The sequence below is a fragment of the Kwoniella mangroviensis genome, chromosome 3 (genome assembly GCF_000507465.2).
Source record: "Kwoniella mangroviensis CBS 8507 chromosome 3, whole genome shotgun sequence".
NCBI classification, from domain to species: Eukaryota; Fungi; Basidiomycota; class Tremellomycetes; order Tremellales; family Cryptococcaceae; genus Kwoniella; species Kwoniella mangrovensis.
The window spans coordinates 611,504-628,026 of record NC_088829.1 but is presented as its reverse complement, the minus strand read 5'-3'; the positions used below and the strand labels follow the sequence as shown (position 1 = coordinate 628,026).

Genomic DNA, 16,523 nt, shown 5'->3' with positions numbered 1-16,523 from the left:
GACTATTATTGATATTTCCATCAATCCACCACCATACCACGTTGTATATAAATTGACGAAAAATCTATTTGTATGAGATGACGGTAAGTCTCAAGCCGCCGACACATATATCTTTCATAGAGATCGATGCATGTATATCGTAACTTCTTTACTTCTAATTTAACATATCAACCTATCAAAGGGGGAAAATCATCGTATATATCAAACAATTCTAAATGAATTTTACGAACCCAAATATCTATAATATAAACACTACAAGGGAAAAAGAAAGTCTATACAAACGGAACCTACTAAATACCTCCAGACTAAGGAAACAAACGGAAAAGCATGAGGATCGCCTAATCTAAGATTGAGGAGCAGATACATTCTCGACGGTACCATTCGCAGCCTCTCCTACAGCTTGAGCCTCCTGTTCAGCTTTGAGCTGCAAAAACGGCAGACAAAACAAGTATGAGCTATGTTCCCATTTGTGAGGGGAGGCGAGGCGTGAACGTAGCTCACCTTAGCAGCGTTAACGTAGTTATAGATCTCCTCAATAACTGGTTTGGCGTGATCCTACGACAGTACACCGTCAGCTACAGTCGCATGGAATTGAAAAGTGGCTGGTAGCTCACCTTGACATAAGCGGCCAGCTTGTTGGATTTATCTTGAATGGTCGCGTCCTTGGCGAAGACGATTTCTTTCAAGTCACCAGTCACTTTACCGACTCCCTATGTGCGTGTACATGGGTAAGCAAAATGTATATTTTTCGAAAAGAGAAGAGTATGGGGAGGGAGAAGAAGTAACTTCATCCTCTTTATTGACGGTACTGTCGACTTTATGAAGGATGCTGGTAGTCATAGACTTACGTTGATCAAAGTGGCAGGAAGGTTCTGACCATGCTCTGCGAGATGTCTCAATTGCTCCAAGAGGGAATGAGCGAGATCTTGAGAAGTGTGAACGGTAGCTACGGCTCGTGAGCTGATGGCAGAATTGATTTGAGAGGTCTTGTCGAGGATGTCGGTAAGGACAGGTTGAGCAGAGGCGATGTATGGGTGAATTTGCTACAATGGATTGATAACGTCAGTAGATCACCAAATAACAACTGTGTCTGACTTCTGCTATATATACTGGGAAAGTAGTGACAGACAGCAAGATCTCTAGGACTCACACCATCGTAGATTCCTTTAGCTTGTTTGACCACTACCAAATCTTGAGTAGGGGTTTTGAAAGGGTCTATGCAATAATCGCTTTTAGCCTTCATTCTGCACTCAGGCGCAGTTAGCAACTTACAAGGGAAGGTAGCCTCGGCTCTATCAAATCTGTTTATTCCCATGATGTACGTCAGCTCAGGATCAGGCGCGCAAAACAATGACAGCTGACTCACGTAGCTACGGCGAGCCCATCCGCAGATTCCAAGATTGGTTTAGTTCTGACAAGAACGGGAGTAGCGACTTGGTATGACTCTGTGAATGGAAAAATCGCACATAAGCTCGGCCATGACTCAATGAATGACGATATTGCCTACTGCTGGCAAGGGCAAGAGCGGTCGCATAGAGTTTAGCGGTGTATTCGTTCGATTGAAGGACTTGTCTGGGATGCAGTACAGCCGGTAAGCTACTTTCTCGCTGCTGCGGGGTGGATCCTGATGGATAACTTACTGAGCGTAGGTCACTGAATCGTGTACTACTGGGACGCCATCGAGTTTACCGACGATCTTGAAGTCTGTTCAATGATGTATGTAGTAGTACGATTAGTCCTGTCTTTTCCAACATGAAAGGGATAGTTGGTCGAGCATCAACTTACTTGGAACTTCAGTGGTAGTAGGAGCGGAAGCAGGGGCGGAAGCGGTAGTGGCCATCTTATCTATCTCTTGTGGTTTCTGTAAGTTGATTTGAGTATATAGTGAAGTCTGACTATGGGAGTATGAAGATTCAATAGATTAGCTTGATCTTCAACGATAACATAGTGTCATGGGGAGATGAGAGATGGAGATAGTGTCCGCTCCAAGAGTAGAGATAGATGGAAGTGAGCGTGAGAAATAATCCATCTCTCACGTCTTGAGCTGTGCGGTCAATACCAATGGATAAGACGATAAGATTGGATGTCGTACTTCTACAGAGAAAGTTACGGTAGGATAAAAAGTGGATAGGGAAAACATGATGTGATGGACATGGACATGATACGAAACAAACAAACGATACGAATAGTAAGTTCAATCAAGTAAACAATGAGAATTCGAGGAATGAGCAGGGTATCCCAGCTAGAGTACCGTTCTATTCGTTCTCCAACTCCAACGAGTAATAAGGACGGAAATAGAAATCAAAATAAAACACTTCTTATCTCTTATCTGGGATCATGAGGAGACTCTAGAAGTACTCACGTTCGTAAGAAGGACCGTGACTGTAACGATACGATGCTAATGGATTTGACTAGCGAAGTAAGGTAAGACGATAAAAGAGTATAGATGTGAAAGTGGAAAGAGACGATTTATCAAGGATGAGAGAAATAGTAAAACGAACGTTTGAGTTTGAATTGAAGTCTTCTTTGCTTGTAAGAAAAACCTCTTCACACCAGCGACTTGTACGGTTACATCACTGGGATCCATTGCCGGCATACTAAAATAAATACCCTTAAAACAACAAGAAAACACCCTGAGTGGCAAATTCACAATATAATAATTAATATCACCTAGATGGTACTCGTACTGACTGGTATTGCGTGCGAAATGGGAACTCATGAGGTGTTTTACAAGTGCTAGCAGGTATCACTTTACTGAAACCAGAAGCTGTGTACTGTACTGCACTGGTATATCCCGCAGTCCACATAAAAGGAAAGAGGCCTGGAATCGTATCTACAGTGCTAGTTGGATGACGCGAGATAAGCAAATCTTGCCTTACCTGACAGACGCAACAACGTACGAAGCTTATCTCTGGATCCTCTATTTTTTTCCCTGAGGTGACAATTGACTGCCGTTATTCTTTCTCATTCACATGTATTTTCAAGTAAACTAGCAGAAACCTGGTCTATTGTGAGGACGATACCATGTTCCCAGCAACGTTCCTCAGATTAATCGAGCCTACTGAAGCTTACAATTCCCAGAAAGAGACACGCACAACGAAGCACGGGAGATAACGGAACGAGTGTGAGTACGAGTAGTAATGCTTTGACGCCACCGATAAAATAGGGGTCCAAACCGGTTATCAAGATGCGAATTTGCAGAAGTCAAGAGAATCAGAGGGTTCCTTCGACTCTGTTCCAACGACAATCCATGAGCGATGCCAAGACTTGTGACTGCCCACAAACGAAGCGAAGTTCGTGTCGCATGGCAAAAGCTTTCCATCTTTCCATGCCACTTCGACCGATTGGTGTACTCGGCTACATTCAATCATTACATACAAACGCATCAAGCAGAATTACTGATTGGCTATAATGAATACAAATCATATTATCGTGACTGATTTTAGAGAATAGACAATATCAACAGACACATCGTCTCGTATTGCAGTACATCTGCAAAGAAGATACATGTTATCATGACGTGATCCTCATATCGGATAGACTACCTCTTCCTCTTCTTAGCTGACCCCTCTTCCTCCCCACCTCCAAACAACGCCATGATCTTCTTCCGTTCCCTCGCGGAATTAGCATCCACATACTTGACCTGTACGCTCTCTTCCACTGTCCCGTTGTTCATACTGATATCTCCATCTCCATCTGTGCTGATATCTACGGGCGTACCGTCCGCTGCCATATATGATATATCCACATCTTGCGATTGGGGTGAAGGAGGTGCGGAGAACTTCGATGCGGCTGGTGACACGCTATTCAATGGTGATCGGGTGTTCTGAAGAAAAGCAGCGTATGATTAGCTATACGACTGAATCATATCCCAGGATCTACAATCCGAGCTACGTTCGATTTGTTGCATTGAACACCATCATGACAGGAGTGAAAGGAGAGGGAAGTCCTCGTTGCATACTCACCTTGATCCTCGCACTGGGTCTAGCCCGTCTGACCAATCTTCCCTTCCCTGCCTGACCATTCGAGTCCCTCTCCGCTAACTGCCTCAGCGCCTCAGTCATATTCCCAGCTTTACCTCCTAGGCTACTCATCGAAGCTGCTCTTTCACCTAGCGCTGCGCCGGCATGATGATTCTCAGATTTCACCATCTGTTCAAGAGGTATAGATTCGTTCGGTACCGGTGCAGAAGAGAATCTGGACAACTTCTCCTTCTCTTTCTCTTGTTCGAGTTTCACCAACGAGGTATCTGATTCTGGTCGAGCAAGATTCAATATCCTCTCTGTCTCTTGTTTAGGTGGTGATAGTACATTCTCAACGGTACTCGCACGATCCCCATTCGTTATGGACGAAGTCGAAGTTGTCGAAGGTTCATCGATATGTGTAGGGGAGGGTTTGAGCATTCTTGATGGCGATAGTCCAAAAGCACCTTGTGAATTTGTCGTAGCTGTGGGCTTCTGATTGGCAGATGATGAAGGTCGTAGTGCAAAATCACCATTATCTGGAAGATCAGACATCGTAGATAGGTTTGCAGTTAGATCGCTAGTTCTGGTTTTATCCAATGCTTTAGATACTACGTTCCCTACTTATCAGCTCATACTTCTCATCATGAATCTGGCGGCTAAGACGTACCTGCAACGTTGGATGTAAGTTCGTGCTGATCTTCAGGCTCGATCTGACCCGAACGTCCCATGGCTACCAAGAATGATTCCTTCATTACCTTGACTCCCCATTCTCTGGACTTGTCAACCTTCTGTCCAGAGGTAGCTACTGTTATCAAATGGGATGTCTGGCGATTCAGCTTGACTGACAGTGTTCCACCTATAAGGATGAAAAGATGAGCTACATTGACAACGTGATTGGGTCAATAGCTTACCTATCGCTCTGAGCAACCTCCTCATGTACACAGTATTCTCAGCTGAGAATCCGGAAAGATGGACATTCAATTTTGATGCGCCTATTCGATAGTCAGCACAAGGCCCGACTGCAGCATTGTTGGCTTGAATGACATACCAGGGATAGGCATAGGAGCCGGTAACGGTCTAAAAACAATATGCTTATCTGGCGATAACAACCTTTCTTCGAAACAACATCCCTCTACCCAGCATTCCGTAACTACGATCGTACCCTCATCGTTATCGCTCAGCTGCGGCCGTATATCCGAACATCTGCACGGAATGTGAGTAAGGGATAGCAATAGAATGGGAGGACCAATCATGAATATGACTTACAATCTGACGATAATAAAATCTACCTTTTCACCCTCTATTCTTTTCTCATCCGACACCAAGACACCACCATGCTGCTTCAGGGCGTTTTCCAACCCATCACATTGTTCTCTTATCACATGACTGAACTTTATACCTTCAAAAAACCTCTTCGGTGAATTCGCAGGTTCATCCTGCTGATTCGTTATAGCTTGAGATGTAGGGGGCATCGTGGATGAAGGTTTATCGGCATTTAAGGTGAATTTGGAAGTCGGAGCAGGAAGGTTGGTAGCGAATGATGTGGAACGTGATACATGTAGTAAAGAGGGTTTGCGATCAAGCTCAGTCTTGGGTTCATCGACTGATCTCTGTTTGTGAGGCGATACAGATCTTTTGGTGACGGAAGTTTCTCTGTTGGGCTTGGCACCTGTCGTGGATACTAGTTCAGTGACTAGCGTGCTGATCGATTCCCGTTTACGCTTTCGTATCACTGCTGGCTCGTTGTTATCCACCGCATCTGCTACTGGTCCCGATACCCCTTCTGAGGAAGGTTTCTTATCTGTGGGTAGCTTGACTGTACCATTCAACACATCCTCTAAGGGAACCAGAAGAAACCAGCATCAATCCCGGGTCCAAACCCCATGTTTCAGGTGAGGAGTGTGGGGTCGATGAGTAGAAAAGATATTTTTTACGTACCCGCTATCACCTTCCCACCTCTTCTGGGTTTCCTAGCATCATACCAATCCTCTTTCCATCTCCCATTATAAGCCACACAATCCCATATCCACTCCTCATAGACAATCTTCATCTCCTCTTCATCTGTCCTCACACCTTTCCTCTTCCTAGCTTCTAATTCGGCTATCTCCCTCAAAGCCCATTTCACTTTCTCGGAAGAACGAGGTTCATTGGTCGGTTTGGCCGATATGAGATGCGTGCATGTCCGATCTAGATCTTTAGAGTATTTTCCACCGTATTTTTCGATGTATTTGATGAGCTGCTTGCGACGATCCACTGTAATACAACAGACTGTGAAATTAGCTTGTGATACATGACGAACGCTGAGTGTTGACCAAACGAACAAGGTTCTATACCTGACATGGCGATTTTCAATCCTACAAAAGGTAACAGTCGATGTTCTTCCTGGTCTGCCTCGTTATCCAGCTCGTCCCCGTTCAGCCACTGCGAATGAGCATCTTCGATCCACGAGGGTGTCATTACCGGTAAATTGTGTTCGACCGCATACTGTACATCACACATGTCAGCTAAGCTATCCTCAATGATTTGCAAGCTGTACTCACAAGATACTTTGGTGATCCGTATCCTACAGCTACAACATGCGTCACATGTATCGTCAAAGCATTCTCGACCGTTGCTCCAAGCTCTTTAGCTAATGCTGCAAGTCCGGGCTGTAATAAACATCATATCACTCAGCTGAATGTCCTCCCAGAGATAAGGATAAGTGGGGTACAACCAAGACTCACTTTGTTATCTACTCCTGTGAATGTGATCGTAACACCTTTCCAAGGTTTTGAATTCCTTCTTAGCGCAGCCGTCGAACTCTCTTCATCTGTTCAAAAGAATATGAGCAATGAGCTGGACCGCTGTACGAGGACCATCTGCAAGATATAGCCTACCTTCAGCATCTGCTAGAGCCCTCCTCATGATCTCCTCATCCATCTTATTGATAGGTGAAGCCTCCCTCGTCTTTCGAGATGACCCAGCTGGGGCAGGTCGAAGTTTGACCTGTGGGACTTTGGTGGATAGATGCCCGCGTCGGTTCATTTTGGGAGGGATGTTGTGCGTGTGACCAAGAAGGGTTTCGTTGTACTGCTTTGTTCCGGTATTGAACTATTGAGATAGGTTTGGTATTCCGCCGACTGTGGTGAGATGGGATGTTATGATCGTGATTGCTATATACACAGAGGAGCGAGAACAGATGATGATGAGAAAGACTGATAGGTCGATGAACGCGGGTGAGAGTGTACGAGAGTACGAAATGAAAACATTGATTGACAAATACCCACAAATACCCATCGATTGATCCGATCCGCTCAGACGCGTCCAAACATACCGTGCCTGCAAATTGATCCCGTCTTCGAGAAGTACTCATACCACCCACACAATGGAATGATGAATGAGGTCAGACCACCTACAAAGGGGAAGAAACAGGAAAATCAATACCATATTCCCCTCTCTCTGTTAGAGCATCGCTAGCACCTAAGAAGATTATCACTCCGGCCAGCATGTCAGCGCTATCACAGGCAATATGCAGACCCTGCTCCTCTCGCTTCGCAGCGTCCTTTCTTCATCAATCACAACCCCTCACCAGATCATTCTCAACCTCCCTCTCGAGAAAAGAGCAGAAAGCCGCTCAACCTCAGACACCAGCCACTGACTCGATAGAGCTGGGAGCAGTGAGTCGTCTTGACTGTTTTTCCCGGTGTCAGTGGATGACATCTGAATTAGCCAGTGACGTATATATCAGAGAGTCATGATCCATGGTTCAACCTCTCTTATGAAGACTGGTGAGCTATCTTCTCACCTAACATTGGACTTTAGCTCATTTATGAGGTTTCTCTTTAGGCTTATGAGGAATACACCGCATAACCAACCTGTCTTGTTCTTATATCGTAATTTCCCATGTGTAGTGATAGGACGTAATCAAGTGAGCATCAGATTTCGCCCTTCAACCCACTTTTCGAGAACGACTTCCGACTGACGATGACATATTGCAGAACCCATGGAAAGAAAGTACCCCTCATAAACTTCGAGAAGCAGGTATACCGCTTGTGAGACGTAGATCAGGAGGAGGAACTGTATTTCATGTTAGTCGGCTTTCTTGCATATTCTACATCTCTAGCGTTGATGTGAGCAATGTGAAGCTGATTGTAAATCGTAGGATATGGGAAACACTAATTTCTCTATTATCTTACCCCGTTTACTGTTCACTCGATCACACGGTGCAGAACTAGTATCTAGAGCTATCAGGGAGCAGTTGGGGATAAAGGAATGTACGGTGAATGAGAGAAATGATGTGATCATACGAGATGGACAGAAAGAATATAAGATGAGTACTGATTCTGACATCCCTCTGTTAGAGAGCATACGTCTTCAGAGTTTTCAGTCTAGAAATCGATACTGACGTTGATCTATTCACGATGATAAGTCTCAGGCTCAGCATATAAGATAATCCAACATCGAGCATATCATCATGGAACGATGTTGATCTCATCATCTTTGACTGAATTGGGCAAATCGTTGAAGTCGAATTCTGTGAGCGAAAACAAACACTAAGCAGACATGTTCTACCTTTCTCGGCTGAAGAAATATGGTGAATAGCCAAATATGCAAACCAAATCTATTCTTTCTCACCGATCTCCGGTAACTACCCTAAATCACTATAACCCTTCGTCAACTCCAATCCATCATGACGATTTCGTACATGCGGTCACATCTGAATTCTCTAAAGTGTACTCTGATCCGACGCACAGCAAGAAGATGGAGACCAACGAGGTGAATTCCGATTGGATTAAAGAACCGAAAGTGTGGAAAGGCGTTGAAGAGCTAAAATCTTGGGAATGGCAATATGGTCAAACGCCTGAATTTTCGAACGAATTAGAAGGTAAATTGTCTTTTGGTGATCTCGTAAGTCTTCAATCGAACTCTGTGCTCTCAACACTGCAAACTCCACGATACTTCATCCTTGAGAAAGATCATTATATCCTTCTTTGGGGTTATGGTCGAGTGGATCCTGACTGACGCTATGACTTGTGTTAACACAGTCAACATCCCTTACTGCCCGTCACGCACTGATAACATCCATAACATTTCACCTCACTCCCTCATTGCACGAGTCCACCGAAGAGACCTCGCAGAAACAGGCTTTCCTAGATTCGCTGGCACTGTCTCTCGTTGGACATAGGTATGAGTCGTTGGATGGTGCTGAAGGTGCATTGGGACATGAATGGGAGGATGAGAAGTGGAGGGAAATGGGTAATGAGGTGATCGGATGGTTGAGAAGGGTCATGTAACTGGCTATGAATGTAATCGCCGTCATCGGTGCGGATCCGCTGGGAACGACTCATATGAAGATGAGATGGTCAGAAGATATGGAGATAATGTGTATGATCAATAATGCATAATGATGAATAATGATATCAATACGTTCGCATGTTGTACACCCGCAATTGAAAATCTACTTGTTCAATATAGTAGTAGAAGGAACGATGTTCACCCCGTATCTGTCATGACGACTATTGAGCTCTAGTATACCCCGAGGGGAGAACGTCATGTCAACGAAGGGTGATAAGATGGTATTCTAGGTCATGTACAAAAACATCAATCGTTTATCAAATAAACCGTTAAAGGTTAGTCTGACAAAAGAAGGATGGCTTTGGACTGTTCACTTTCCAGGTGAAGAGGGGAGCTGGAAAATGAATTGTCAATGACCGATATGACTAAAATCACGATAGAGTCGATGGATGGGAAGGATGTATGTATACCTTTATCGTTTATGTATCTTATGCATGTATTTATAATGTACAACCTATAGTAATCTATGGAAATCATAATAAGCCACTGAACATTGTATTCTCGTACGAAGTACTCACTACTCACATGTCTCCAATGATTCGACTACGCCCGACCGTTTAACATCTCCCCTATCCTCTCTATACCCTTCCTAAACCTCATACTATCCTTCAACCAATCACTCTTGATTTCCTCTGGACCAAATCCAAAAATCTTCGAATCAGATATACTGACATTCCTTATGCTTTTTGCTGTTTTCGTTTCTATTATTGGTTGTTGGTTCTCGATGTGTTTGGGGGATGATTTAGCGTGGAAGGTAGATGGAAGTGAGATGAATGGGTTGGACGTTATGGTTAAGAGTAAATTATGGATTGATCGGAATATCTATTTTATCATAGATGGTTATACGGATACATCAGTATCATTATCATGAACTATGTGACAGTCCGAAGACCCGATAGGATATAGATAGGTAGGTGGGTCGACTTACCGCTACTATATCGGCATCTTTGATCATGGCGTCTACTAACGCTATAGAAAGTACCATCCGTATTTTCGTTGTGGTTTGGAAGCCATAACTATCACCCAATACTCATTATCAGCTTTATCATCTTATTTTCACAGGTAGAACCACTAGGGTGATCTCAATGAACGGGATGTCAGCAGGATTGGACAGACTTACAATGCCATATCTTCCATACAGAATAATAAACCCAGATATGATTCAGCCGGTTTGGTAGCTGTCGAAGTCATCACGACTGAAGTCGCAAAACAGACACAGTACTCCGTCAGTAGACATATTCATCCCTCAATCTGATATAACGTATCGTTGAGAAAGGTAGAAGCAGGACTCACTCCTCTCCTCGATCACATCCACAGCAGCATGACTCAGATGATAATGCCTCAACTCATCTTCCGGACCAGTGAATGAATGTACGTATAATGGTGAATTGGACGGTGAGAGGATCGTCAATGAGGTGAGATGAAGTGGGTTTGGTGCTCTGTTCTCCATCTTTGGATTATACTCTGTCTATGATATCGTATAAGCTATGGTATATGGTATATGGTATAGCAGTCAACTGTCACTTGCGATAACCTAGTTAGTTTCCAGGTTAACCAAACGAATGATCCCAGGACGAACTTGATTTGGGAAAATGTCTAATTAGGGATTACTAGTCCCTTGTAATCCGACTGAATCGTTTGTAATGTTTTGTAATCGTTCATCACCGTCCGTAGTACCCCGCTTCCCCACAGATAACTAGGGCCAAACAAAGGTTTCATCATTATTGCCATTCATTTCGAGCATACAGTAAGTCCAACCTTTGTTTTTGTTTACTCTTACATTCACATATATACACTCTTTCACCATCAATACACTTCAGTGACTTGTCTTTACCTCTGGAAATAAGGCATCCCATCTGACTATGCGATAACGATCGACAGCTCAATCTTCAGTGAGGGGATCAAAGGAGATTTCCACCTCGAAAACGCTTTTTGAGTGTGGGTCGGGACTGTTGTTGTTGTTCAGGCTGGGCTGGATAACGGGAGGGCTATCTTCAATTGTCACCTGCTTAGAATAGATCATCCGCAGGCTCTCTAGGTAAGTATTCCGCATCATTCGCTCATTTGGGACTGTGTCATCAATGATGACTTTCTGCTGCTATTTGTTGACACATACAATTGCCACCAGCTCAAACCCAAAATGCCTCGCCGATTCCACCTACTTCGCCGTAATCCTGATTCCTCATTATCCCCTACGCCAACACCTCCAACAGAGGATCACGAATCTTCATCAAGGGTTAAAAATCGTTTACATGCTTTGTTCTCTTCTTCACATCCTTTAATCGAAAAAGAAATAGAGATAGAAGCGGGACCTTCTTCACCTAGAAGCCCTGATCCTCGATCCCGCCGTGGTTCTCGTATGTCTCATTCCGGGGAAGTCATAGGATCACAACTGAACATCGATATCGACAATCAGAATCGGCATCAAGATGACATACATAGTCATGAAGTCATCAAGTCAAAGACTTATCCTTTAGATAACGAACATAGTAATAACAACAACAGTAATCAGAATGGGATAGCTCAAAGTGTGACTATACCCAAAACGAAGCAGAGAGATGCGATAAAAGTATTGATGGTAACTTGGAACATGGGCGATGCATTAGTAAGTACAATGTCTTCCGATAATCTACTTCGTGTTGACTCGATATCTTCCTATAGCCAAAGGGCGATCTTTCGGTGTTATTTGGTCACATACCACCCTACCAACCTGAAACTCCTACCGATGAAATACCTAAACTGCCAGTGGAAAATGCCCATCCGTATCATATAGTTGTGGTAGCAGGTCAAGAATGCCCGACATCGAGTGGTGCACCAAGAGGGCTGGGAGGTGGTCTGGTAAAAGGAGTTACGTTGAGGCATAGGAAAGATAAAGAAATAGCCAAAGAAAAGGAAAAGGAAAAGGAAAAGGAGCGAGAAAGAGAAAGAGAGAAAGAAAAAGAAAAAGAACAAGAAGGGGAAGATAAAGAAAATGAGGCCGATAAGAACAAAATCGATGAAAAGTCAGAAGATAAGGAGAAACTGAAAACCAAAGAAAAAGCAAGACCCGAACTCAAGCTTAAGAAAGATACTCTTGATGTGGATAGGGATGATGGTGGATCTCGATCAGCCGATCAGGACGATTCGAGCGATGATGATACTCCCAAAGATTCATCTGATCAGCGATCTAGAGCGAATTCACCCATGACCCCTCATGCAGCATTTTTGCATCGGGGTCAACCTGCTGCCAAAGGATGGAGTCAGATGCTAGATGGTGAGTAAAGATATTCCATCTCTTCAATTGGACTTTCAACTTACGTTTCACGTCTTATCTTGGCTTGGTTAGACTATTTCTGTGGACCAAACGCACGTACTGCAGAACCAATACCTACATCGTACAATTCTACCTCACCCGTACCTAGAGATACACCTTTCCTACCTCATCCACCTCCTTCCGCATTCCCTGCTCATCCCTCATTACTTCGTTCGGCCTCTGCACCTATCACTCCGGTAGCCACACCAATCACCATTCCTCCTAGACCTATCCTCAACACACCAAATTTACAATTATCGCCTTCACCCTTAGCAAGATCTAAATCATCTTTCGAATCTTCATCTGCATCTTCATCGACTAGCGATATGGACGAGTCTGCCGCAGAGCATATACGGAAAGGTTCCAATGCTTCTCCATCCCAAAACGAAAATGCAAAGCCAAAAGTCCAAAGACCGGATATCATAATACCGAACGATGAGATACAATCTACTAATCAGGGGAATGGGAGTTATGTGCATGTGGTGAAAGAGAGATTGCTAGGGATGTATTTGAGTGTGTATGTGTATAAAGGTTGTGAACATCTCATCCAGGGTGAGTCGCGATTTCTATCGGATCTCTTTGAAAGAAAAAGCTGGGCCGATCATATTCTTTTGGGTCGCAGGACTTGACAAAGATCTGGTGACTGCTGGTCTGGCTGGAGGTAGAGTAGGAAACAAAGGTGGAATGTAAGCTATTCACTCAACACACGGTCTTGGGAAATCAGTTTACGTTTTGATCGAACAGCGGAATAAGTTTGAAACTTGCCGATCATCGTTTCCTCTTTGTCAACTCGCATCTTGCTGCTCATACTGGTCGAATGCACGCTCGTTTATCAAATATAGCCAAAATCAAATCGGAATTAAGGCTGGATTGCTTTTTACCGAAAGATGATCCGAGAGCAGCTGCCGAAGGTGAGCTAGAATCGATTCGATGAAAGACTAAGTAAATGTTCCAGCTGACATTGCTCTGATAGATATAACGGATCGCTTTGACACGGTATTCTGGTGCGGAGATTGTAAGTACAGCTTACATACCAGGTTTCGTTGTGGCGACAAGCTGATAAGAGGAATACTAGTGAATTTCCGTCTCGAGCTATCTCGGCTACATGCAGATTGGCTCATCGAACAGAAGAGTGAGCTGACAACCTGTGCCCAAAAGTCAATTGGATCAGCTGACTCATGTCCTGTCGCGCAGAGTACTCCGAACTGCTCATGTGGGATCAGCTCAAGCTAGCTATGAAGGATCCAAATCTCAACCCCTTTCCGGGATTTGAGGAAGGTCCAATTGATTTCCCCTGTACATTCAAATACGATGTGAGCTGGCATACGACTTGAAATTGCTATTTGCGTTCACTAAACTTGCTGTTGTAGGTATGGAAGAGTGTTCGAGCTACAAACCGAGAAATCCGGAAAACCCTGAAAAGACGCAAATCGTCTGCGTCCGCCGCATCGTTCGATATGAGCAGTAGTGTCAATGTGTCGAAGAATCTCTCTTACGTCCCCGAAGGAGACGCGATCGAAGAAGTTGATGCGGATGAGGATGATCCAGATCAGTCATTCGCCAATCAGCAATTGAAACGAGCTGGTGGAAGCGATGACGAGATGACTGAAGGGGATTTCTCCAGAAGGTCGTTCGAGTCGAGCCGGTACACTTCTGGTGCCGGAACGGATATCGATGATGAATCGGATGATATGCCTATGACATACAGGAATCAGCAACATCGACCGTTCGAAGTCGCCCTGAAGGAGAAGACTAGGCATTTCCTAGGATTAGTCAAAATGGATGGGATCTTGACACCTTCGCCTGGTAGACGATTTCGTAAACGTACTAGCGTCAAGAGGAAGTTATCCGTCCGGAGGAGGCGAGATCATCACGAGGATCAGTATATGGACGATTCAAGAAGAACATCGATCTCGAGTTTCGTCTCTCAACCTGATACCGATCGACCATCTACTCCCATTGGGTCAGATGGGGATAGGAGGGTCTCGACTTCATCGAGATTCGATGGATCTAACGAAGACCATCATGGACAAAAATCGTCTCCCGCATCTAATGGATTGGTCCCGCCCAACTACGCAAATAGGTCAGATAGTGGATATTCGTCATCACCTCCAAGAGATAAAGATAGACCACCGGTGCTCACTAGAAGATTAAGCATCATGAAACGAACCATGTCGAATAAATCGGTCAAAGACGTCAATGCCGCGGAGGATGAAGATGAGGAGGAAGTGATCGATGAAGTGGATAGGAGGGAAGGCGTTTATGATACCTCGAAGAAACAGAGAGTTCCTAGTTGGGTGAGTAGTATCTCACTACTCGATAAGCAGAGTATTTGTGCTGATCATGTGTCAAAGTGCGATCGTGTTCTCTGGAAGGCGCATGTTACACCCGATCCTGAGGACGAAGAGTCACCGCCTCAATCTGTTGAGCTTCAGGTCGATTCGCATACGCCTTTCCATCGTTTATCCAATGTACTTTCCAACCTTGGTGGACATCTCAAACTGCAGATGGGCCGTACGGCATCGATGGACCCTGGACCAGCTGATCGACTGAACCTACGCATACGAAGTTCAGCTTCACCTGATGGAAGTTCTACTCCCCCTCGATTCGCAGATCATTCACCCTCAGCCGACAACAGTATCTCGTTCGTGGCTTCACCGCCCGATTCACCTACTCTCTCACCAATTAACGCCGATAATACAGGAGAAGGTTTGATACCCTTGCCTCGGAAGGCATCCCCTTTAAGGTCTTCATCAGCATCATCACCTACCAAAGAAGGTAAACATAACTACCATCAATTCTTCATCAACAGCTCCGCACCGCCTTCCAGGAGTCCAACGAGACTCATACCTTCCCTAGGAATCGGGATGACCAGATCGAGATCTGCACCTGGCGAATCAAGACCCAAGTTGACTGATCGACCAGCTTCAGCCTCGGGTGTTTTACCTTCTGCTTCGACCTCAAACGCACATGGAATCGTGTCAAGTACACCTGAAAAAGCACACAACGGTAATAGTAATAAGATCACTTTCGACTCACCAATATCACCTACTGTCGATAGGTTGAAATCGTCAGATAAAGCTAGAGGCGAAAGAAAACGAAGTAATTCCGATTCGATTGGAATCGAGGGCATTGTCTCCCATAAGGATGTGGATCAGAGGAAAGGTCGAATGAGTGATGGACACAACAACGGAATTGTTGACAGTAACCTATCGAGTCCAGATAAAGATAGGAAATCATCTTTGAGGATATTCGATAATGATAAACGGATACGAACGATATCGAATGTTTCGCCTACCACCACTACAGTAAATGATCATAAGCCCCGTAGAAATCTCTTACATCCATCTTCCTCTTCGAGTCACAATAACAACGAGAATCAGATACATCGAACCGCAACTATATATACTGCCAACCACCCTTCTGTTTCTGCTGGCGCAGAGGGTGGAGGAAGAGAGGGGGAAAGCGATAAGAATGGATTCATAAGGTTCCTCAAAGATTTGCCGAGTTGGTTACATCGCTCTTCATCAAATAACCAACATCAACCAGACGAAATTACGTTGACGATTGAATCGCCCGTTGAGAAACGGTGGAAGAAAGGTGAAGTGAGGTGTTTACATTATGGAACGATTGATGATGCGGGGTAAGTCAACTTATCCACTTGCACTTTCGTACAAGGGGCATGATTGCTGATGAGTGGGGTGTGTTGTGTGTGTAGGATGAGATTGTTGGAAGGTAGATCAGATCATAGGCCTGCGATCTTCGCTGGTGCTGTATACGTTTGATTGGAAAATACACCGTCGGATCTGGTAGGATAAAATAGATAATAGAAAAAGGTCTCGGAAATATGACCTATGGCCTTATCCATCATGGACATGGGGATGGTATCAAAGGAAGTTACTTTCTTCCTTCTATGCTTTTTGCTTTACTTT

At 44.4% G+C, this 16,523-nt stretch overlaps 5 protein-coding genes across 5 annotated transcripts; 2 read left to right on the top strand and 3 right to left on the bottom strand.

Moving 5' to 3' along the window:
- Positions 1–343: 343 nt before the first annotated feature.
- Positions 344–1,840, bottom strand: I203_108059 (uncharacterized protein; the record flags this gene model as incomplete). The annotated part of the gene is made up of 10 exons (XM_019148239.1): positions 344–424; positions 502–555; positions 615–710; positions 849–1,043; positions 1,151–1,215; positions 1,273–1,301; positions 1,367–1,445; positions 1,508–1,572; positions 1,641–1,704; positions 1,786–1,840. The coding sequence occupies 10 exons, from the start codon at positions 1,838–1,840 to the stop codon at positions 344–346; spliced, it is 783 nt and encodes a 260-aa protein (XP_019002472.1).
- A 1,701-nt stretch (positions 1,841–3,541) lies between these two features.
- I203_108058 (uncharacterized protein) lies at positions 3,542–6,989 on the bottom strand (the record flags this gene model as incomplete). The annotated part of the gene is made up of 11 exons (XM_065518315.1): positions 3,542–3,826; positions 3,966–4,573; positions 4,633–4,821; positions 4,877–4,957; positions 5,014–5,168; positions 5,232–5,802; positions 5,904–6,218; positions 6,287–6,449; positions 6,506–6,613; positions 6,689–6,774; positions 6,842–6,989. 11 exons carry the CDS (start codon positions 6,987–6,989, stop codon positions 3,542–3,544), a joined length of 2,709 nt encoding a protein of 902 aa, XP_065372680.1.
- A 461-nt stretch (positions 6,990–7,450) lies between these two features.
- I203_108057 (uncharacterized protein) lies at positions 7,451–9,238 on the top strand (the record flags this gene model as incomplete). The annotated part of the gene is made up of 8 exons (XM_019148237.1): positions 7,451–7,621; positions 7,674–7,732; positions 7,791–7,872; positions 7,943–8,032; positions 8,107–8,278; positions 8,374–8,480; positions 8,547–8,852; positions 8,990–9,238. The coding sequence occupies 8 exons, from the start codon at positions 7,451–7,453 to the stop codon at positions 9,236–9,238; spliced, it is 1,236 nt and encodes a 411-aa protein (XP_019002470.1).
- Positions 9,239–9,842: 604 nt separating this feature from the next.
- I203_108056 (uncharacterized protein) lies at positions 9,843–10,749 on the bottom strand (the record flags this gene model as incomplete). The annotated part of the gene is made up of 4 exons (XM_019148236.1): positions 9,843–10,121; positions 10,228–10,315; positions 10,420–10,495; positions 10,593–10,749. 4 exons carry the CDS (start codon positions 10,747–10,749, stop codon positions 9,843–9,845), a joined length of 600 nt encoding a protein of 199 aa, XP_019002469.1.
- Positions 10,750–11,439: 690 nt separating this feature from the next.
- Positions 11,440–16,376, top strand: I203_108055 (uncharacterized protein; the record flags this gene model as incomplete). The annotated part of the gene is made up of 11 exons (XM_065518314.1): positions 11,440–11,904; positions 11,961–12,552; positions 12,625–13,143; positions 13,214–13,277; positions 13,336–13,502; positions 13,565–13,606; positions 13,667–13,723; positions 13,786–13,904; positions 13,962–14,888; positions 14,946–16,234; positions 16,310–16,376. 11 exons carry the CDS (start codon positions 11,440–11,442, stop codon positions 16,374–16,376), a joined length of 4,308 nt encoding a protein of 1,435 aa, XP_065372679.1.
- Between the last annotated feature and the right edge of the window lie 147 nt (positions 16,377–16,523).